We start from the raw sequence: 25,097 nt of genomic DNA, 5'->3' as shown, positions 1-25,097 counted from the left end.
AATCAGCTGCTCACTTCCTCCCTGGGCTGGGGTAGAGTTAATTTTCTTCACAGTTAAACCATGATACTCCCCCAGCTTTTGGACTCTGAATTTGTGATGAAGAAATATATCCAAGTCAAAGACAAGTAGGACAGGAGTGAGAGAGAGGGAGTGAAGTTGAAATGAGAGACAAAATGAGACCTGTTGAGGGTTTGGAAACCTGTTTAGAAGAAGAGCCGGGAATATAAAACTAGAAGGGAAAAGTGTTGAGATTGAGGGAAGAGGGGAGAAGTGATCCCTGGGAATATCAAGAATAGATAAAAGAGATGATGGAAAGACAGAAATTCTGTCAGCCAATACCACACCAATCTCTCAATTTTTGAATTATTAAGGAAAGTGGTCAGTAAAATTCTATAGGATATTTCTTCTCCCTTTCATACTAGAATAGTTGTGAAAGGCAATAAGTAAGAAGAAAGCAACATCTTCTTGAAAAAAAATATTATATTGATAGTGGTCTGACTGTTGATAAACACTGATGGCATCTCCCATTATCTGAGAGCAGCTGTTTTACTGACAGCTGTAACTGCCTTTGATACCAGCAATCAAAATGCTCCATCTAAAACAGAAACTAAGAGCAGTCAATGCCCTTTCAAAGAGACCACATATATATCCCAGCTTTGACCTGGAGAAATTACCTAAAGGAATGAAAGGAGCCCAAGTTCCCAGACAAGGGACTTTATAAAAAAGGGAAATCAACTTGTGTCAGAAGTAATCCAGAGGCCTCTAAGAAATGAACCTCTGAACAGCTAATCTGGCATGAAATAATAACAAATTGCAATCATCATGGCTTTGATGAGGATCTGAGGTGTCAAAAGCACTAGACCACACTTCCCAAACCACAGCCTCCTGAAAGACAGGCATTTAGAGGAGAAAGGGGCAGAGATGCAAAAAACCCTCAGTTGCTAGATTTTAGGACACATTTAAACTAAAACAATAGCCAGACAGATCATCTCATGGTTTTGTTTTCTGGTGTGACAGTAAAGTTAGCTAAGCACTCTTAGGATGTTTAACATCCCAAAAATAATCAGGTCATCCATTGCACTTAATGTACCGACAACAATTATCTAACTAAAATTATCTTAACATCTCTGAGAAAGCTCATTGCACAGGGAAACTTCTACGCTTTGGAATTTTCTTCTGCTGCAGAAAATCTGATTATTTGGTTCCTTATTAAAAAGTATTTCAATGCAAATATTTTGATTAAAATCTCCCCCTTAGTGTAATTTTGTTCTATTATAAAGACATCATAATAACTGGTCACTGGGCTGAATATGAGAGGCTGTTGACTTTGTCTCATTTGTTCTACTGCTTGTATTCCTTGCTAGATAAAGCAGAGTCATAAAAACTTCATTGCCTTGTGAAAAATTTAAACTTACGTCAATCTTCTGCAATCTCATCCTCATGTGAGGAAGACAGACATGCTGCTGGTTCAAGTCCCAGCTTGGAATGTCTTTGCCTTGTCCAAAGGAACTTTATAATGCATCTTTGTGGCCTCAATCCATCAGCACAAATGGCACAACAAGCCAGGGATGATCAGGAAAAGCTACAATTACATTCAGCAGACAAACTTTGTGGCTGCTATTCCCAGCAGAAAATCATATTTAGTCAGCCTGATCTAAGACACAACAAATACCATAAGGTTCTGGATTGATGTTTATAAAAAGCTAGCAACTGTTCTTAATGATTCAGAGAACTCAATGTCTATAAAGTAAAACACATGAACACAACCCTTTGAGAAAAAATTATTTAAAAAAAATGGAAAAGTCCAGCACTTCCAAATGTGGTGGGGAGGACTGTTCATTTCTCTAGACAAGATACCAAAATGCTACTGAGCAAGTCATGAATGTTCATGTCTTTTCTATACTGATGAACAATCAGCACAGTGCAGGGAAAGCTTTCTACAAAAATGCACAAGTGAAGAAATAACCTGATCCAAGCACTGTTTAAAATAGATCTGACAAGCCTATCTGAAACCTGTACCTTTGGTGTTGGTGTAAACCAAAAACCCCATGTTTTTGCTAGAGTAGCTAGCAAACAGTAATGGTTTACCCTGCTAGTACAAAAAAGAGCTCTGGAAAAAAATTTTATTAAAGGAATAGAATTTCTACTGTACTAGATGTGTGCTGTAGAAAGCAGTAGAATTCAAAACAAAAGTAGTTATTTGACAGAAAAATGCTTTCCAGCAGGAGCAATACTATTTCACAAATATGGTACATGACTTTTAAATTAAAAGCTCTGCAAAGTGCTTCACACTGGTGTCATACAGCTCAGTCCTCACTGTATCCCTGTGGAAAGTCATGCAGTGCTTTCCTCAACCACTGAAAAGAATTTCAAGCTGCTGCCTCTGCCACTGCAGCACACATCAGAATCTAAATAATTGCTAAGCCTTCATTCAATTTCCCATGTGGGAATTGAGAATTAGCTTCTTAATTCCTGTTGAATAAGCCTTTGATTTTTTTAATATGCAGAAGCAAATTGTAAGTTAGAGGTCAAGTTTATCAGAGCTCTCTTTTTTCTTGTATGAGAAACACACAATTTACCAGCACTTGAAAATTACAGGCAACATTTTTGGTGAGCAGCAATACAGACAGTGCTCTTTAAAGCAAGGGTGCAAAGCTACCCCACAAAACTTGAGCCCTGTGCTCCAAGTCATGGGATACCACTGAGAATTTCAGGGGGATAGCCAAGAACCTGACTTAGAATGCAGAATCAACTGCATTCCCACTACAGGAATGCTTTTAGCAGGTGGATGGGTCAAGGACATGATTCTAAAGTCTTGCAAAGTTATCAGCACCTAGTTAATTTCTCTCTGAAATTGAAAGCAGGAATATTACCTTGTAAATCTTCCACAGTGCTTCCTACAGCAGGGTAGATTTGCCTTGGATAAGAAGGAGATTCTGAAGCATTAGCAGGGAAAGCCCCAAGGAAATTGCACACAATGACAAAGCTATGCTCCAAAATGGGACAGCCACAGAGGAGGTTGCACACAACTCAGATGGATTTTAAGGTCAAAAGTAAGTAGGAGATACAGAAAGTAATTATACCACAGGCTTGTTATAAAACTTGGCCAACAGCAGAATGACAGAGAGCTTAGCTGGAGGGGAGTGGAAAAATAACTAGAAACAAGGCCAGCAATATTAATTGCCTAGTGTCTGGAAATAAATGTCCGAAGCATTTTGCTATGGGCAAAGAAACTTGGATGCACCAAAGGATCCTAAAAAGACCGTTGCAATTTCATATAGCAGAAAGGACACCTAATCAAAGAAAAAAGATGACAAACTGAAGTGTTTATGCAGGCTAGGGAAGACGAGGCTGGGTGGTGTGTGGATGTGAGGTAGGTGGTTTGCTTGTTTAGGTTTTATCAAAACTCATTTCATCCTGACATGTCCAAACTAATAGGAAGTGCAGCATGGACTAACATCAACATGAGGTTGTGAAGATTAGTTTAGGATGACTTTTAAAAATTGAAGTGGAATCCATTGTGTAGAGAAGAAAACACAAGATCTATAAAGCAAGGAACCAAGAACGAGAGAATGAGGGGGGAAAAAGCCAACCCATACTTTGGAAAGTGAGAATAGCATAACAACCAGAGAAGAGGAACCTGAAAATAATTCTGAAGGATACAAGATGCAAAAGTTTAAGATGACAAATCTTTGTGTCCAGGATTTGGACAGTATAAAAGTTGGATTTGGTTGCTCAGGCTGATCTGTAGAAATTGTTTTAGCCCTGTAAGAAATTATTTATATTAAAGGAATCTTTGGTTTCAAAGAACAAATATCCAAACCAGGCAAACAAATGATGGCTGAACTCTTAGTGTGGTCAGCTTGGCATAATTTCTGCTCCCCACCCCAGTCCTCCTATACTACAGTGTGTTCAGCACTATGTTCAAAGCAGCTGAAAAGGCTATTCCACTTAGTAAAAAATGAGCCCTTACCCTGAAAAATACACTTCTTTTTTCTTTTTTTTTCCATTCTCTACATATTAAGTAATGTGCTTCAGAAGTAAGCAAAATTTTCATATTTGACACGCATTTCTCATTTTCTACTTTATTTCAACTTTAAAATACATGCTCCATCCTGTTTCATCATTGTAATTGGAGGTATACCACACAACTTTGGTCTTCCCATTGGCATGAATCTGGCAGACATCGATAAAAGGCAGCACTGCCAGCTAATAACTGTCTGATAACATGTATTACAAGAAAAGAAAGAGCACTTTTCCCCCACATTGCCCCAAACTGATTTTCCATCAGTTTGATTGGGACTGTGATCAACTGCTAAAAACTAATTGCAATTACTCACTACTGAATTAAGTCAGTTCGCTTTGGTTGGTCCAAGAGGTCATAGGTATCATTCCTTCACAATATGATCTGCCACAATAGTGAATGGCACTGAAAATTCAGTTTCTGGTAATATTAATATATCATTAATTGTAATAAAAAATTCACTTCCATATAGATGTAAGAAGAAATAAGGTGCTACAGCCCAGTCTCAACTGACAACACAGCAAACCTTTCTGAAGCCCTTTGAAGACACTCCTTTGTTGTCTTAAGGCTACATGGTAAAATAAGGCATGCTCTAAACCAAAAAAAAAATCTCCATAAAGGAGATCTCCATGTTTATCTCAAGTAATAATAGAGTACTTCAGCAGCAGCAAGACCACCAAGACTTTTAAAACAGAAGTGTACAGACATTTACTTCACCCTAGTGTGAAATTGACAACTTGAGCCACATCGTCTTGTGCCCAAGTAGAATGGGAAATTGGTCTGCAAAAGTGCAGACATTTGTATATCAGGTTCATACCATTGCCTAAAACTTTGCAGTGCTGTATTTTACCTTACAGATCTTGAATGATTTTAATTTAAGTCTCCCCGGCAGTATGAGGTTCAACAAGACCAAGCGCTGGAGCTTACCCTTGGACCGCAACAATGGCCTTCAGCACTGCAGGCTGGGGGCAGAGTGGCTGGAAAACTGCCCAGCCAAAAAGGACCTGGGGGTGCTGGTTGGCAGCACTGAACACAAGCCAGAGTTTGCCCAGGTGGCCAAGGGGGCCAGGGGCATCCTGGCCTGGATCAGCAAGAGTGTGGCCAGCAGGACCAGGGCAGTATTATTCTCCTGTAGCTGACACTGGTGAGGCCACACCTCAAATCCTGTGTCGACCTCTGGGCCCCTCACTACAGGAAACACATGGAGGTGGTGGAGTGTGTCCAGAGAAGGACAACAGAGCTGGGGAAAAGTCTGGAGCACAAGTCCTGTGAGGAGCAGCTGAGGGAGCTGAGGGTGTTCAGCCTGGAGAAAAGGAGGGTTAGGGGAGACCTTATCACTCTCTACAGCTGCCTGAAAGGAGGGTGTAGCCAGGTGGGGATCAGTTTCTTCTCCCAGGCAACCACTGATGAGGATACAGTCTCAAACTGCACCAGGAGAAACTAAGGTTGGACATTATGAGGAATTCCTTCAAGGAAAGGATGACTAGACATTGGAATGGGCTCTCCAGGGAGGTGGTGGAGTCACCATCTCTGGAAGTGCTTAAGAAAACCCTGGACATGGCACTCGGCGCCATGGTCTAGGTTGACACACGTGGTGTTTGGACAAAGGTTGGATTCCAAGATCTCAGAGATCTTTTCCAGCCTGACTGATCCTGGGATGCTGCACAAACTGAAAACTAAATAGCAATAAACTCCTCAAGGTGCCATGACCAACAGAATTAAAGCTTTCTTCAGGTCTAGACTTGAGGTACTGGAAGAACCAAAGGTTTATTAGGTAGAGAAGAAATTTTTTTTCCATGTGCAAGCATTTGCTATCAAAGGTATCAAACTGATTCTTCCTAGGTATAGGCTACAGTATCCTTGGAAAAGAGAAGGGGGGAAAGCAACAACAACTTTGTCTTTACTTTTCTTTCCTCTTCTTTTCCTTCATTTGCACTTAATTTCACAGACTGAAAGAGACTAAAAGTTGGATAGTGGGTAATAGCACAGAAAAAATTTAAGTGCTAATTTTCTGTCTAGAACAATTCAAGTTATCTCTCTAAAATTAAGGATTAGTGGTGCCTGGCCATCAGGGTGAGAGAGCTTAGTTTCTAACAAATCCATAAATCCAAATTATTTTCCCAGATTACCTGAATTTCTCAAATGTATAGTTTGAACTGAATCACTTAAACTCCCGATTTAGAATTCTCTGAGACTAAAAATATCCTGTAAATTTTGAGACATATTTAGATGCTTAAAAATAAGTTTAAATGCCCCAAAAACACACTAAGACTTTGGTCTTCATTCTTTTTATGTCTTAGCCCAGGCATTTACAAAACAAAGGCTTGAATTTAGTGAAGTTTTTCAAGAACAGGGAAAAAACACCAAACAAACATCCCCCATCCTCACAAAAAGAATATAAAACAAACAAAAAAATCCTTCTTTTAAGTCTCAGGTCTCTGAGACAGGCTACTGAAGCTACTGGTAAGAAAGAAAGAAAAGGAACAAGACTAGTACAAGAAATAACCTTCAGATTTCAAGCCCCAAGGTCAAATGTGACAGATGCTACTGATTCCTTCATATATTTTCCTTGACATATATCAATGCAATCAATCTTAAGAGAAGCTGTAGATGCCATAAAGGGAATAGCCTATCATGATTTGCAGCAGCCTTCAGAAGCAGGTGAACTTTCTCTGTTGGAAGTGCTCTGTGCACCACTATTCATACACCTACTGAAGCACTGGCTATGTGAAGTATTAGTGTTTTATGACTTCCTTTCTCATGCATGCATGTTCACATTTCATGTTTTATTTAAGAAACACCTTCAACTTCACATATTTACACAAAAGTCTTCAGATCAATCTCAAGATTGGTGATGAGGGAGGTCGACAATAAAAGACCACATTGAAATTAGGTGTCATTTGCTATGTTCTTATAAAAAGTTTGGTTTGATATATAGTACATAATACTGCAGCTCACCATTAATAGTGAAAGTAGAGATGTAAAGTAATAATGGTAATTAAAATGAACCATGATAATTTTGTTCTTGCCTAATTCTAATTTCTCCAAAATACACAGATCAAAAGAAATAAAAATCAATCCTTTATTACAAGCTCTAACCTTGATGACAAGATTTCTTTGATTTCCTTTGTGTTCTCTCCACTCTACTAAGCACACTTAAAATCTGACTTGCTTTATAATTATAAATGTAACACATGGGAAAAAGAAAGATGAGAGGTGAAATTAAATCAGTGGCCAGTGGTGAAATTAAAACAGTGACAATCTGACAAGCACCCAGAAGTCAACATTCAAACTGTGGCAGCAATTCTGCTTTGCTAAATTACCAATCTGCTACATAAACATACTTGATGTCTCCTCACCTACAGAAACAGAAAATGGGAACCCCATTAAATAGCAAGAAAGGATTGTATACAGCACCATGGGAACAGAAAAACAGCACATCTGCTGTCATTTGAGATAAATCAGAGAGTGCTGTGCTCCACAGCAGAAATTATAACAACACTTTTGCCATTACAAAGGCTAGCAGTGCACTGCTTCTCTCCTTCTATCATCTGCAGGTGTTTGTAAAACCCAACAGAATTGCAAGAGGTGTCAAAAGAGACTAACCACATCAAAAACATGCACAGGCTCAGAGCAGCTACAAACACTTCCATGCAACAAAACTAACTCTGGTAGAACACAGTGACGTATTGTTCCCCATGGAGGATCCTACTGATTGTTTAGGAGTTAAGTTAGGAAGGTCTAACCAAAGGGGTTCCAAAACCCACAGGTTAAACTGGAGTAAGACTTTACTCCCCTTTAAAATCAATGATAATTTTAAAAAGTATACAATCCTGCTGAACTGATAAACAAGGACATAGTTACCTTCTGAGTAGCAAGCTTTCTTGTAAATATTACATACAGAAGTTATGACTGTACTTGGCCGTACAAGTATCCTCTGCTGTTCATCACTCAGAAACCATTCCCAGTCATCACTTCTGCCATTCTGCTCCTGGTGTGTGTTCCATCTGCCCCACCCTACTGCAGTGTGATGTATCTTAGCTTAGCCACCATTCTTCCTGCATGCAATACATCAGCTGCAGTGAAATATGTCAGCTAAGAAAATAAAACAAACAGGTGTCTTCCACACAACCTTTTCTGTAACTCCTCTGGCTCATTATGGAACTCATACAACTCTAGTCCATTCTTTTTTTTTTTTTCCTAAAGAATGACACCAGAGGAGCAAACAGAACATCCACAGGTCTGCTTTGAGTCTTTATGCATAATTACACCCAGTAATTTACGCACAAAGACAACATGGGTGAGCTCTGGTAACAAATAAATATTTGGGGGCCATGCTGTCTTTACCTAATACAATTTCATAACCTTACATATATTCTACTTAAAATCAGCCTCAAGTGCTGTCAACCAAAAACTTGGCTTGCCTGGTTTCACCCTGAATGAAATAGTAATACCTGACAGCATCTGCTTTTTTCTCTTGTAAATGTAGGTGAACCGTGAAGACCTTGTGAGATCTTAACATGTGTAATTTGGGTTATACAATTTAAAAAGGAAAAAAAGGAAGTAAAGAAGATATTAGCTCTGTGCATAGTTCAAGATCTGAGAAAATCCACCCTGGAATTAATTTATTGCTTTATCACCCTTCATATGCTTTTTTTTTTTTTCAATAAAACACATTCTTCCTGCTATGAGCTTGATCTCAAGCACTGGCATGGACTCACTACTGCACATACAAAGTCAAACACTTTACACCTCTTGTTCGCAAAGCAATATATAAAGCATATAGAATCAAAGAAGTGTCAGCTGTGAAACTTTAAAGTGTTTTTATTTCTAGCACAGACTCATCATTGGGGAATTCAATTACTTTGTGCCTAGAGCTAAAATCCTTAAAAAATTTTAGAAATTATTTGGTTATAACATGGTCAAAGAACTCATTATAAAAGAACACAATTGTTTGCAATTTCCAAGACAAAATAAAATATTGAACAGAACAGATTTCCACTGTAGGATTGCTAGCTCATTTAAGAACTCCATTGAATTATTCTTGACTTTCAATCAGCTATACTGGATTCCTATTTAAAGGAAAAAAGATGCTTTAAAAAGTGAGATTTACATGTTTTGTTATCAGAGCTGGAATAGCTAATATTATCCCTCCAAACAAAGGAGGGGCACTCAAATTCCGGAATGAAGATTCAGGGCAAATGGTGACAAATTGCTACATTCTCATCTGTGGCTGTGAGAAGCTATTTGGCCATCCCCAGGTGACATTTATGTGGGCACAGTAGCAGAGTTTTGCTGCATTGCTGAGCTGAGAGAAGAGTTACTGCCTCTTGCAGTGAAGGGACAGACCAAAGGAGGGGGAAAAGTGAACCAGCTGGTGGCTCCAACTGGAGTTTTCCAGCATATGGAGTACCAAGGAGTCAGACACACAAACCCATGAAAGCCACAGGCACATCCTTAGCCCTCCACACACCACAGAGATACTGTTGGGGAGCAAGCTGCTCTTCTGGCAAGCATATGGGACAGTCAAGCTATAACCAAAACCACCTTCTGTAAAAGCACAAACCCTCTTTACTGTGGTGATGATCTCCATCTGCAACACACAGCTGAGTCATCCACGTTATCCCCAGCAGATGGCAAAGGCAGGAATTTGTTACTGTACTTAAAGCAATCTTTCCCTTCCCTTCAAGGCTCCTTATATTTGGCACTTGCCTGTGCTCCTGGAGAGCTCTGCCCACCCACAGATCCAAGCTGCAGCTTCTCCATGCAGCAGAGCATTTTACACACAGCAATATTCCCTGGGAGTGCCAAGGAGCAGAGGCAGTGCCAACGCAGGAGGCACTTTGCACAAAGCATGTTTATTAGCTGTGATACAGAACACAGCATTTGCAAAGAGCTAAGGAAGAAGACAGCTGCTGTGGCTCCTCTGATTACCTCTCCCCAGACATCAACAGCAATTTACAATTTGGATGATGTTGCTGGAACTAAGTATGATCTAGATCCACACACAAGCTCTCCTCCTCACTTTTATAGGCCATGTGTTATATGAGAATTACAACTATTCAAACTGTTTCTATGAGTTAGGTTATCTCCTGCAAGGCTTTTTATTGCACATTCTCCTTTTGCTACTGGAAGATACAGAATTTGCTGTAGACAGTAATCAGATAATCACATCTTGTTACAAGGACAAGCCAGCAGGATTTGCTATTAGAAACTCTCTAATCTATCACATCAAAACAAAGAACATTTGAGATGTTTGCTAAAAATCATGCTTCTCAACATATTTCACAACAAAGGTAAGAAATAAAAATTTTAAATAGTCAGTACATAGAGCAGGTAGAACATTAGCCTCACATATATCCAAATTAAATTCCGAGTTACTCTACTCCTACAGCATCCTGAAATATTTACTGTGTTCATCTCCTGCTGTTTTGCTGCTAACAAAAATTTAACAGAATACACAGGAAGTCTGACAAATTAAAACATCATCAAGATTAATTGCACAAAGAGGATAAAACATTTCAAACAGTTGCACCCTTGAAAGATCAAAAGCTTTTCTCCCCCGCCAGTAGTTCTGAACAGCTTTATGGGCAAACAAAAAGCAGTGAAGACAAAACTGAAAATGTATGCAAGCACATGAAACTGCAAAGACTCAAAAGATATTCTAAGCCCAATAGTATACGTGGGTTAAGAAGTAGTAAAAAGCAATCACAGAGAGAATTAAGCAGTAAAGCTTTAACCTGAAGATGAGTATCCATGCTCTATCTGTACCTGCAAGCACTGAGAATAAACGTGGTGTTGAGTCTCTAAGGAGACTCAATTACCTGGATCCAGAAGTTTGCTAATGCTTTGTATAATAAAATAAGCACCAACCTCCACCTTCAATGATATTTTAGACCCATGCAAGACAAGCATCTCCTCAGTGGCACGTCCTGCTCCCCTCAGCTATGCAGCATGCATTTTGTGGCTCTGTTGCAACACAATTGAGTGATTTTTCTCAATTCAAGCTGTGAGTCAAACGAGGGGATGAGACTTACCCATGTTTCTCTGGACTCTCCTCTGACAGGATTTCACTGCTGCTCTCATCAATGGGGTGGACACGAGCAATATATTCTCCACTCTGCTGGTAAAACTTGTACACAGCCACTTGAACTACGCATTGATCACTGTTGCTCCTCAGCCAAGGGCTCAGGATGGTGGGGCTTGGCCTCTCTGATGCATTGAGAAACAGAAAAGAACCTGGAACAGAGGATGCAACAAGAAAGCTTTAACAATTAGAAAAACCCCAAGGCCTCCTAGATTACAGATAAATACTTTCAAGGTTTATGTCTCAGCTCATTCTGCAGCCCTTCCATACCTCACAGTCAAAGATTATATTTGCCAATTAGTTTGGAAACTTTGCCCATTTTGTATTCAACCTGTTAAGATTAAAGCAACACTTCAACTCACCTTGGAATGGTCCAAAACCAATATCATATTTAGATTTAACTCCAAGAAGAAAGAAGCCCACACAGGTGATTAAGGAGTTTTAGCTTCAGATTCTTGTCTGTAATGTCTCAGGTCTAGTTCAGACCCAAATATTGGTTCTGTTGGATCCTGATTTGACAGTTCTGGTATATACATATTTATTTATAATACTTTAAACTGTATCTAATCCTCTTACCCAAATAAAAAACACAAATTCAATAGCTTTTCTTATACTCTTCCATAAACAGAAGACTGCATTGGTTTTAAGTCTAATATTAGAGACAGGATAAAGGTCTGACACAGTTTCATTCTTCAGCAATTCATTCTAATGTATTAATTTTATATGCAGCTAATCCACATTAAACATTTCATTATTATCCACTACATTGACTCCCTCGGCCTAATTCTATTTCAATACAATCTGAGGCTTATCCAGTGGGACAGAGGTAATGTATTTTCATCCCATTGCTGCTCATTTCAGGTGAGTCAAATGACTCCCTTTCGGCACCGAACTAATTTATCAATTTGTCCACAGAACAAGCACACTGGGGCCTGTAGTTGGCAAATGAAAGGGACCAACCCTCAGAGCAAGAAAAGGTATGATACTCCACAAATTCTAGCAAGAATAGTCAGGTAATGAAATCTCATTGTCTTGATTACCTGGAACATCCATTAATGCAGCCTGTCCATTAATACTGAAAACATGCAGGTCTGATCAAGAGTAATTTCATTGAGAGAGAAATTAAGGTTTAACAGGGCTGTAATTGAAACTTATTTTTAAAAGTGCAGAAACTTATTTTTTTAGCCACAGCAAAAGCTTGTTTTTTAAAATGCCAAGGTTGCAGCTTCACAGACATGATCTCCTACATCACTGAGCATGGCTCATGTGATGTCCAAGGCTGTCCAAGAAATACTGTTGAGGAGCTACAAATGAATCCTTCTCCTTTCCACCCCAGTGTACAAGCTCTGGAGCAGGAGGTGCAAAGCAGCCACTCTGAGCTCCTGCAGCAGTTCACCTTCCCTGAGGCATCTGGTGAATTGTCCTTATTTGATTGTCCTCAATTCTCTCACTGAACTGAGAGACAAGAGCTCAGATTTTAACAGCTCACAGTCAGACTCTGGTTTAGAACACAGAAACTGCACTTGCATTCCCCTCTGAAAAAGTCTGATCTGGCAAATCATCTCAGGTCACACAAAAGTCAATAATGGAAGGGCTACAAATGAAAACTGGATTCCTATCAAACACTGTTTCCCTCACATACAAACATTCATCATAAACAGCATTTTTGATATATTTGTCAAAAACAGTGTTCTTGACATTTACGCCACATTAATGACATCTAAAACTAGAAAACATCTGTACTGAAAGAAACATGAAGAAATACATAAAGTACAGCCTGCTCAGATGTCAAGATTTTCAAACACAGGAGAGTGAAATGCAGTCACAGCGTTTTTTTCTTAATAACAAGATTCCTATGTCTAAATAATAGTCTTTAACACAGTTGCTAATGGAATTGTTTGATGAATTTAAACAAAGTTTTTGTCACTTTTGTCACTTATTTTTGTTGGTCAGTAAAAGAGAAAAAACCCAGCAACACAAAATCCAGCTACATGTATCATCCTTCCCTGTCTCTCCCTTTTGTTGCAAACAAAAGAGAATTAGAGCAGTAAATCTTGTGGCTTTAATTTTACCATCCCCATAAGGACAATGAAATCTCTGACATGAAAGGGAGCGAAGAGATTTCTGCTGGTGGCAGAAAGACACTAAGTGTTGCAATAATTACTGATGGTAACTTGCCAGGTGCAAGAGCCATTTGCACATCTTACTGCCTTGCAACAGGGAGTCAGATTTTAAAAATAACAAAGGCAGCTCTCATTCCTTTTCTTGCAGTAGTTCTAAATCAAGGGAGCTGCCAAGGATGGTTCCTCTTATGCCCTGACTTGAGGTCAGGTTTGAAACATCAATGAAGTCCAGTAGTAGGCCAGGGTGGCTGCTACAGCAAATTTGTGAGACAGTCATGAATCTCCTTTGTTCTGACTTCTTTATTTCTACTCTCTGTCTGCAGGGCTCACACTCTGCAGTTGCAGCTTATTACTCATCACACGGCCAGTTGTACCTACTGACTTATATTGCTAAAAGGAGTACAATTTTGCCATGGTGGGGTTACCCCAGCATACTCTGCCAGGAGGAACAGCCCCACACCAGCTGCTGTGAAGTGGTACCTAGGAAATCACTGCAGAGGACACAGCTCCACAATGGATTACACTGTGTTGACCTCACCACCAGCACAGCCTTGTCAGAAATGTACTCCCAGTGCATACTTCTGGGGAGATCACCTATCTGGGCAAATACTTGAGCTATAAGAGATTGTATTTTTTTATATATATACATGTTTATTTTATTATAAAAGAGGAGAGAATAAACACAACTTTGTTCTTGTTTTTGAAAGCTCAGCTACCTCATGTCTGCAGCAGCTTTCTCTTTTTGCTCTTACTGCTCTTTTATTTTGTAAGTGCCAATCAAGGAACTATCAGAGCATCACTTAGCTCTGGTGTTATGGGAACAGTTTCCCAAGTTGAAATGGGGGTACTTACTTTAATACCACAGACATTTTCTTATACAGCAGAATTTGAAGATTCTGGGATTAAGCCATGGCACCCACAAAGGAATAATTAATGAATCTGATGTGAGAAATTATACATTTTGAACACAAATCCCTGTGCTTCTCCCTTCCCTCAAAAGCACAATCTCTCAGGCACTGCCTGACACTGTTTCCTGAGATGCTCCCCCTCAGGATCAATATGACCACCACTTCCAGGATCAGCCTAGGGACTGTTAAGGGATCACCTGGAGATCAATTCCACATCCATGCCAAGGGATTCAAGAACATTCTATTTCACAGCAAGAGACTTTCTCAGCAAAACCAGAAGCTACCTGTTCACCTCTATTTCCCCACAGTGGGAATCTGTGTGGCATTCTCTGAGATCATTCTGTGGACTGTAAGACTCTAAGGTTCCAGCCAGAATTTCCTTGCTACTATTTTCTCCTATTGGCTTGCAGCTCTAGTAAGACTCTTGGGATCCCCCTGGGTGAATAGTTAGGAAAAGCACTGTAGCTTCCACCAAACTTCTGCTGCTACTTAGATACCAGGGGACATAAGCTGAGATGAAAGGTGCCATCATGGTTTATGCTGCCTGGGTGACATTCTGCTGCTCAGGACTCTGGAGGGAGTGTTACTTATCACAAAGATCTCCACCAATGAGCAGGAGTCTTTTGCTACAGGTTTTAAATTGGACCCTAGCTGCACAATGCAATGCCGATATTGAAGAGACACAGTTAAAACAATGAAATTGTAACTAGATACACACCCACAGGCCCGGGCACTTAGCACTTCTGGGGTCCTGCGCTCATTCACCATCACACAGAACCCAAGGTTTGCAGAGGGAACAGCAGTCAGTATTTTGCCCCCAATGTACCCATGTTTGCATTATATGACAGAAAACCTGCTAGCTGATACTGCTCTGTGGTGTTCCAGATAGTGCTGGTCTAAATGCAAATACTTTATTTTTCATATTCCCTCTAAACACTCACATACTGTGTGACAAACCTACCAATAATATTCAGCTTCTAATGATAATTTTTCCCTGTCTTTTAAATAGCTGCTGTCATAAGGTAGTGGTTTTACTCATCCTCATATGTTGTGTCTGATAACATCTCTGGCAACTTGCTGTCACTTCAGACAAACACACATGAAAAGATATTTATGCTTTAAGCACAGTAGATTATTGCAGTTGACATAAAAGGAATATTACAAGACAAATTATTATATCCTGCATGAAAAATTGCTGTTGATCCTTTGGAAACTTGTTTACAACATTTTAACATTCATGTCACACAAAGGGAAGGATGGTTTATCAGCTTAGTAGCTAGATGTTTTTGAGGTGATGAAGACAGCTTCAAGTTCTTCTGTTCAGGACTAATGAAGTAACAGATTATTTATAAACAAGAAAACTGATGTTAAAGTACCCTGCAGGCACAGACACATTATGAATAAAGCACCTGTCCAAAAAAGTTTTCAAATGAAGAAATACAAACTGGTAAGCCAACAACTTAAACCCACATCAGCAACAAAGCCCATTCCCACAATCTATGGCCCAGCATCCTCATCTGATGTGGATGCACAAACCACCTGAAACTCATGCCAGTGAATGCTGAAGCAACCCTGAGATGTTCTCAACACAGAGCCATTCCTTTGGCCCTAGGAACTGGGCAAACTTGGAATCCTATTGCAAGCCCTTTGAAAAGCTGGTTATCTGGCAGCTACTCAACAGCTTTGAATGCATCCTGCTAACTGCTCATATCCTAAACTCTTCCTGGTCAGTCTTGGGGGGAAAGTATGGACAGAGCCTGGTCAGGTTCTTCTGCTCAACAACCTCACGATGCTCACTGAGGTCAGTGCAACCCTACTGCATCCTTGGACCTTTCTGAGCCAGCAGCCCAGGAAAGATAGATTCAGCCCAGAGAGACAGCAGCCTGAGAAGTCACATTGGGAAGTAGGGGTCCTCAGCAAAGTTTTCACCTCAGAAAATAGCAAACAGCTCTTCTGGGACAAATACATTGAGACAATTCCTCAACTTACAGCTGAGGTCCAGGATTTCCAGCATGTGATGGGATTGACCTATTAAAGAGCAGCTCTGTGGAGAAGGACCAAGGTGTCTCAGTGGGTGAGCCAGCAGTGTGTCCTCACTGCCAGGACAGCCAGTGGGATCCTGGAACACATTGGGAAGAATGTGGCCAGCAGGGCAATGGAGCTGATCCTGCCCCTCTACTTGGCCCTTGTGGGGCCACATCTGGAGTTCTGCATCCAGTTCTGGGCTCCTTAGTACAAGATAAACACAGAGCTGCTGGAGAGGGTCCAACAGAGGCCACAAAGATGATGAGGGGTTTCTCTCTCTTGTGAGAAGAGACTGCGGGATCTGTGTCTGTTTAGTGTGGAGAAGAGAATACTGAGAGGGGATCTCATCAATGTACGTAAGTATCTCAAAGTGCCAAGGGGACGGTGCCAGGCTCTTTTCAGTGGTGCCCAGCGATAGGACAAGGAGCAGTGTCTGTAAACTGAAAGACAAGAAGTTCAACCTCAGTGTGAGGAAGAATTTCTTTACAGTGAGGGTGGCAGAGCACTGGCACAGCTGCCCAGGGAGGCTGTGCAGTCTCCCTCCCTGGAGACATTCAGACCCCACCTGGACATGCTCCTGTGTCACCTGCTCCAGGTCACCCTGCCCTGGCAGAGGGGTTGGACTGGATGTTCTCTCCTGAGGTTTCTTCCAACCCTAACAATTCTGTGAAAAGCAAGACTCAAAATACAGCTAGGCTGACTTAATCTGATCACACTTATAAAGCAGCAATTTAACAATCTTTGCAAAACTGATAGATTGTTATTCTGAACATAAACTCTATCTTCCTACTAAGAGGATTTTATTACCTTTCACATACAAGTTCAATACCCTACCAGATCAAATTAGAGCTGTAAAAACTATTAACAGTCAATGTCTGTTGGGGACTGTACAGTAGAAAAAAATTATTTAAATCAAGTTTTATAGTCTTTAGAGATGCTGACTGGAGAGAACATTTCCACTAGTATCACAAAACATCCCACAGAGCAGGTCTTTGCATTCTTCATTTCACACTTGACTTTCAAATTAACTATTCAAGCAAAACTCTCATAACAGGAGCTCAATAGTTGGCAAAAGCCATGAAAGAACAGGGCACTACCTGAGTGACAACATTAAAGAAAAGATTCTGTTATACTTTTTCTGAGCTTATATACACAGATTTTCTAATTGCCTCATCAATGCTCCAAAATGTGCTGAATGTGAAGAATGTGAATGGTCTTCAGTGCTGAGTGCAATGTGACTGCATAAGCACCAGAAGATTTGCAACCTGCTATACTTGTATTTGACTTAAAATTCATGGAGGTAACAGCCTTTGAATTATTACAAAATTTGGAGCTGAACAATTCTTAACCATCTAATTATGGTAATTGGATGATATCTTACCTCTCTGGGAGTCGATCAGAGTTCCTGCCATTAGCTGAAATAGAACGGGGATTTCACTTCTAATACAGAGCAGAAGTGTGAGCACGTTTCTCTGGGTGATGCAAGAGCAATTCAGAAGCACTAATGAATTCATACTAACTCTGGTGGGCATGTCATACATTTTACAAATGGACAAGTTAGGGCAGACATTAAACAACTGCAAACAGCATGCAGCCAAGATTGGTATCGGAGCTGAGATCTGCAAGTCAAGACTTTAAAAATTACCTTCTATTTAAAGTATTTTTCATTTCCTAAGTATAAAGGGGAAGGCCAATAATCCATCAAAGCAAAATAAAGTAAAATTTTGTCCTGTTACTAAGGCATCAAGCAAATTTGATTTGCCCCATATGATTTCTTCTAAATTCAAAGGCTTCACTCGTATATAATCTTGTCCCTCAAACAACTAGTGTTCACTGCCACCCTTGGGAAATGCAGCAGTGTTATAGAAATGTGACTTGAAGTTAGGAAAGACAGAAGCCCTTCATTTTCTCACACTCCCATCCCAGAAATTTTCTTTATTATTTTAACTATTGTCTTGGAGGCAAACTTGAAGCCTTACACACAGAGGGAGGAGTCTCCTAGCAGTGACCTTCACACAATTCTTTCACAGATTTCCCCAGTCACTTCCCTATGCTCAGGTGCAGTGCATGAGCTGCAGCCCAAATGAATACCCTTTAAAGATTTAGTACTATTTATCAGCTTAAACTCCAATAATCCCTAGCATAGTTATATTGAAGAACTGGAGCTCATCACAGTACTCTTTAGACAGACAACAATAAAAGATGTTTTTGTCACAAAGCAGTTTAGATCTAGTTTTTCAAAAGGAAAGTCAGATGGAAGAAGAAGAAAACAATTAAAAGCTCCAGGTATTGCCTTCTGTAACAGGAGCTAGAGCCAGATGCTGTTACAGCCCAATTCCTAAATGACTCAGCAATGTTTGCTCCCAGCTAAAAAGCACTGAACTGAAAAAAGTAGTTAGTTAATTAAAAACTTAAAATTCAGTGCTGAAATTAAAATATTTCCTAGAGAATGACAGAAGAGTCTTTAAATAATTCTGCCTTGCACAGCTGATTAACCAACATGCATCCTCTCTTTTGCTGCTGACAGAGGCGAACAGCAAGTTGCTTTTTGAGATGCCTGTTCTGAGAAAAGAGGATGGGAGAATTTTCTGTCACTGTGAGCAAAACAGACCTAAAGGGAAGGCTAAGAGGAAGCTGGTCCTGTCAGAATGAACAGCAGAATGCCTGTTCAGGAGCTCAGTGTGTGCAGTAGTTAAGGGGAGGGTGTGAAAGGAAGCCTAGTGATGTACTTCTAGTTGCTGTTTTGCCCTCGAGTGTGCTTATTCAATTACACTCAGGAGGCTGGAAGCTTCGAAATTATGAAGTTCAGCAATACTGTGACGCACGCGTACCTGAATAGAAATGTGCCTGGAACAGAATTGCAGTTCAGTGATGTCAGAGACCACGTTAAGCAAGTTGTTAGTACTGCAGGTTAGTCCTCTGAAGAACTAGAAAGCCACAAGAGAAGGCATCTAATTAAACCTCTATGGTGTAGCACTTCTACTTTTGCATTCTCTGTCAGAACTCAAACTCATCACACAGAAGCTGCCATTATGTCAGCTTTAAGTGCACAAGAGTCATAACTCAGACCATTGGAGAACTATGACATTGGTCCACAGATAACATAAATAAGATAAATCATGACAAGATGATGCATTTTAATGTCTCATACATTTCAATTTGTTGTTGTCATCATGTTCTCCACATACATGCATGTACATCCATGCACACAGTGCCAGGAGTCTATTAGCTGGCCAGCTGTCACTGTAAGTAGTGGGAAATGTGATGATCCTATCCAGAGCTTGTTAAATGCCTCATAGCATAAAGCATCTGTCACTAAATCCCTGACTATGCTAAGGTTCAGCCATCCTTCCTCCACCTCTAGTCCACACCACTTCCATCCACCTGCCTCTCAGTAACTCAGGTATCACTTCTGCATGCCAGTTTTGTTTGGCAGACCCCTTTTCACTCATCTTTTAGCCCTAGAGCTTCCTCATACTTTTTGTGCTTTCTTAAGTCATGACTGCAAGAATGAAAAGGGAGGAAAGTGCCTTGGCATAGCAGTTAGAGGATGGAAAGAAATGCAGATGGCAGAAACCTTTTGAGGACCCTCTGCTCTACAGTGAAAGCTGTCCTGGCTGCTGGTTTTCCTTCTGCTCACTCAAAAACCCCACTTGACATTCACATGTAAGAAAAAAGCAAGCTTCACCCACATACCTGTTGTCAATGAGCAGCCAAGTGAGGGGACAACGACCTTTCCCCTAGGTCTGACACAGAGTTAGAGTTTCTCTGAATGTTGATAGACATGCTGAAAAATGCTGAGGCAATCAGTGACAGAAGAGGATTCCACTAGCTTACACAGTTTCTGTTCCCTGGGCCTTCAATAACTCATGTGCTCTCCAAAAACACAGTTAGACTTCAAACTAAGATAGCATTTCATAAATTCAAAACATTGCAGAAAAATTAAATTCTTAAACCTCAGGATGCTAAAAATCCATTTTCCAAATTGGAAAAAACAATACGAAAGCAGGGGGCTTGCCTCATAATGTGGTAAAATCAGGCATCACACATTATTAGTAGTCTAAACTGCTCAATTGCCAACAATCTTATTTATGATGGCAACGTTTATTGAAAGAGCTAGTTTCATCTGCTTCTTTCTGTTAACTCTTTAATTAAAACTCTACCTAATCTGCCTTTCCTGTGAAATAAAATGGATTCTCCTTTCTATTCTGGAGACAGTGGCATATGTGAAGGAGGGACTATGGCTCCCTCCTAAGGCTACATGTCCTGTCAGTATTCTGGACTCCAGCTGTCTGTTCTTGGTTCTGGCCTCTAAAAGACCTTCCAGCACAAAGAAGCAAACAGCCTGACCACTGCTGCCACTGTGTAAAAATGGTATCACTGAACCAGAGGATCTGGAAGGTCCTTCCATAGGTCTCCATCCAATATCCTGCCCTGAGCAGAACCATCACTGACACTAGATGAGGGCAGTTACAACTTTGCTCAGCAAACTCTCAAAAGCCTCCAGGCATAGAGATTTGCCAGCCTCTCTGGGCAACCTGTTCCAGCACTGCATCCTGCTCCTGGTGAATCTGTGAAATCTGACCTGGACCTCCCAAATGGGAAGCTGCTGCCACCACTCATTGTATCCTCTGCTATGGTGGAAAAGTATTTGGCTTTACCTACTCTGTGTCTCTCTGCTGGGTGGTTGTGGCCACCTCCATCTCACCTCTCAGATGCCTCTCTCCAGCCTGAGCAAGCCCAGCTCTCTCCAGCTCTCTGAGGGGGTACGTCCTGCAGGCCCTGAACACACAGCAGCCCCACTGGGCCCTGCCAGTTTCCCCACATCCTCCTTGACCTGGGAAGGAGAGCCAAGGCTGGACACAACAATCCAGGTGTGGCCTCATCACCACTGACCAGTCCAGAATAAGTAACTTCTCACACCTGGATGTCTTCTTCCTGTCTTATCTCCTATCTTCCTCCTACCCTATTTGTTATGGTTTGGGTCCTCCACAACCTGCAGGTCCTCTTCACCAGGACTACTCAAGGCCACCACTTCCCAGCCTGGGTAATGGGATACTGCACCAGCAAATCCAGCACCAGCAAATCCAGGTGCAAGAGCAGAGCTTATTACTTCTGATAGCTCCACATAGCTCCTGCCTGTTAAGGCATTCTTCAAGTTTACCAAGGCCCCTCTGAGCAAAGTTTTGCCATTCACCGCATCAGCAGAGTTCCCTCTCCTTTCAGTGGAAGATCATCTACAAATTTGATCAGTGTCTCACTTTCTAGGACATGGCTGAGAATACTGAGCACTACCAGCCCCAGTTCTGACTCTCCCAATCCATGCTGCCCTTTTCTTGAACCCATGCTGTTACATGTTGAGGTCTCTAAAGGCAAAGAAATTCACTGAAATCCACGTTCCCAGTATCATCTGTTGATAAAATTGCTTTAACCTGTACCAAGGAAGATTAATTGTTTGTTTGAAATACTTCATTCCCCCACAGGGCATAGGACACTCATTGAAGGCCAGACCTCTTTACAGAAAGTACCTCAGAGAGTCACTGCACCAGAGTCCAGGAGAATGAGGGAAAAGACACCTGGCAGCTACAAAGAGACAGTGACAGCAGCACACATGGAAACAAAGAGGAGCTTCAGTCATGTCAACAGTGACCAATGAAGCACAAGCAGTTCAAAATGTTTTTGTTAAAATGACAAACCATAATTTCTGTGCCTTGTCTCCTCAGTTGGCTTTTCTTATTGTGTTTGCACTGAGATTCAGTTGAAAATTACATTTCTGCTGAGGAAGAGCCATTTTTTCTTTACTTGTTCTGCAAACTGCCTATCACACTTTTGGGCTCTGAATACTGAAATATATTAAAAATACTGACTGAAATAATGAGGACACCACTTTTTCCTGCAGTGAAAGAGCTGGAAAAAGTCCACTCTTCATGCAAGCGAACACCCATGGGGCTTCAATGTGGGTTTCACATGAGTACATATTGTAGAAGTTCAAGCTCTCGATGCACATTTTGGATGAAAGACTGTACAGCTCTTTTGCTCTAAAAACAAAAAGCATAGTCATAGGGGATCTGCCCACTGAACAGGGCATGCCAATCATCCCACATGTTGCAATCCTACCTTCAGCATGACTTACAAATCAATCCTCTGTCTCAAGAGAGAAATGGTTATCTCAAAAAACAAATTTTGACAGCACAAAGCCTAACTATAATGGAGGAACGTTACATGAAATTTAACTAAACAGGACTAAGCATGATACATCATATGACTTTTCTTCTTCCAAAAAGAATACTTAAATGTCTCTGAAATGTTACCACAGCACTAACTAAGCATTTCTAGCTCAAAAAACAAACTGCCATATAGATTGTCAGGGGAAAGGTGGGTCAAGGTATATCTGCAAAGATATACAAAGCTCTTGCAACCAACTACATTCACTTTTCAGCCTTACTGAAACTATCTAATGAGAAAAAAAATCAAGTAGTCAGACTTATCATTCTGCTGGCATCCTGAACAAATTACCTTTAGCTCACTGACATTCTAATTTTCTAGAAACAGGCATAGTTATGCTAGAAAGGTTATGACTTGTGTATTTATCTTTGTTACAATTATTCTATGCTCTTTTCACTTTCATAAGATATAGCATAAATGAGAAATCCCATTTTATTTGGTTTTTGTTAGCTGCAGAATGAAAAAACTACTGTCTTATTAAAAGACTATTTCTCTACTCTAGTTTTAGTCTGGAGATAACAGAACAAGGAATGGATGGTAGGGTGAATTTGAAATGGATTGTGGCTCATAATATGGATTTTACACAGCCCAGAATGACACTCAAGGGTTTAGAAGCTGGCTCTGCCCAACAGAGAAATTGCAGCTGATGGTTTCAGTGAGTCCCCACCACAAAGCCATTACCATTATTGGTACCACAGTGAGCTATCTCAGTGGTAAGCTGGTGTAAATGAAACTTTTGTGGTTCTTGTACTGCAGATACAGTAGATGTTGACCTCAGCGCTGCCTCATTCTATCTACTCTAAGCCTGAATTGCCTTCCAGTACTTATTCCTGTGGAGCAAAACCCCAGTGAATGTTACTTCTGGATAGCAACTGCAGGAGGTACAGAAGTGATTCAGGAGCCCAAAGCGATCTGACATATGAGTGGGGACAGCTTGCCTTAACACAGCTCACTCTCTACTTCCCACTCTGCTGACAGATGACTTTCCTGCTAGTGAAGAACTAGCAGAAACACTTCATTTCACAAAGTGATGCATTATGGTAACTGGTGCAGTATTTTATGCAACATGGTACAGATAGAATTCAAAAGTAAGCTGGGTAAATTTAAAGTACTTCTGGGAAACCACCCATGTTATCCTTAAATTCACAATGGTCACTGGTGTTCTACAGGACAGCAAGGAAAGATGCTTAGGCCTTAGTTTTAATAAGGCTGCTTTTAAAAGCCCATACTGCAAAACACCATAGTAATAACAGAGGAGAGATCTTACCTGTTATTACACTTTTACATCATTCACATAATTTGCCTCCAGTTTGCATTTCATCTGCAGGTCACTTTTTTCAAGATTGTGCTGCCTTCCTTTCCTAATTGGAGGCATTAGCACAAGGCTGCCAAATCTTGTGGCAAGGGATGTTATTTAAAACCAGACAAGATGCAGCTTTCTTTGACTTCAAACAAAACCTTATGACCACCTGTCAAATGATCCAAAGTTCAACACACCCATGTTTTTTTGAAAGCATCACTTATGGCCTTAAATCACCCTGGCAGCCTTTTTTTAAGAGTGGAAAATAAACTCCCCTAGGAATAAGCTAGTAGAGGCAGCAGACATGGGAGCTGTAATACAACAGGGAAGAGAAGAGAATTCTCCTATTTCCAGAGACATCCAGCCACACAGGATTTACTGCTATGGCTTTTCAATAACCCGAGTCCTACACAGAGTGAATGTGCTATAGACTGTTATGAAGTGGTTGGCAGAGACTCCATAAAGGTTACAGGAGATACCCAAGCTTCACTGAATAATGCTTCCTCCCTCTTTGCCTTTTAGATAAAAAGAAATATTGCAAGGTCATATGCAGCAGAAATACGCTGCTGACAGCACGTCACTATGGAGGATCTAATAAGCCCATAGGTGTTTGTGCATATATGTCATATCTGACAGCTTGCACTCTCACAGCTCCTGCAGGCAGCATTTTTCATCCCAACTGGCAAGGTTTTAATGGCTTTTCTATTAAATTGGTTGTTTTTTGTTTTTTTGTTTTTTTTTTCTGTGTGTTTTTAAAAAAATGGGAAAATAATGTGTCTTTTCAGTTCATTACAAACATGGAACTGATCCTGAAGGGAACATGGCAGAGACTTGTAGACTGACAAAGCTTTCAAACAATTTCCATCTTTGAAGATGAGCTATCAGGGTATTTAATTTAGTTAAGTCTCACTATGGCTGTAGCCCTTGTTCTAGATATGACTGATAGGTTTTTTCCTTTAGGAGAAATGTGTAAAAGGAAGCAAACAGAACTGATGAAACAGAATAACTGTGTTCTTTTGGTGGCCTTCAACACTGAACAACTACTGAATTTTACTGTTCAGAGGAATCCCATTTTTCCCATTAAATGTAATCATACACCTACCAACACGACTCTCACATTGGGAAGAAAGGTACAGCAGTCACTTTCAACTTTTGCCATCCTTGTAGGAAAATTAAGTGATTTGGAACTCTGAACAGAAGGAGATGGAGACAAGAAGAAAGCTGGTGAGGTGCATGAAACCAGCATCCTCTCTCGAAAGCTACAATTCAGCATTCCAGCACAGACAAATGAGATGTGGAATCTTCGAACCTTTGTGATTTGAGATACTTGGTGTTCAAACCTCTGCCAGGAGCGAAACACCCTGATAAGAAAGCAAAAAATAACAGGCCTGACTTACTGTGAACA

General features: G+C 40.5%; 2 protein-coding genes across 6 annotated transcripts in view; both read right to left on the bottom strand.

Annotated features, from left to right (window-relative positions):
• Positions 1-25,097, bottom strand: part of ALK (ALK receptor tyrosine kinase) — a 408,209-nt gene that overhangs the window by 151,517 nt on the left and 231,595 nt on the right. For all 5 annotated transcript variants that reach the window (XM_068186034.1, XM_068186032.1, XM_068186033.1 and 2 more), the window contains one exon: positions 11,062-11,263. In XM_068186034.1, coding sequence (XP_068042135.1) covers positions 11,062-11,263 — 202 coding nt within the window. The remainder of the gene's footprint in view (positions 1-11,061; positions 11,264-25,097) is intronic.
• LOC137471594 (ankyrin repeat domain-containing protein 9-like) overlaps positions 1-25,097 on the bottom strand; it is a 243,466-nt gene that overhangs the window by 31,316 nt on the left and 187,053 nt on the right. The window lies entirely within an intron of this gene.

Source organism: Anomalospiza imberbis, chromosome 3, assembly GCF_031753505.1.
Source record: "Anomalospiza imberbis isolate Cuckoo-Finch-1a 21T00152 chromosome 3, ASM3175350v1, whole genome shotgun sequence".
NCBI lineage: Eukaryota > Metazoa > Chordata > Aves > Passeriformes > Viduidae > Anomalospiza > Anomalospiza imberbis.
Note: the sequence above shows the minus strand (reverse complement) of the source record. Positions and strands in the feature narration are given on the sequence as shown.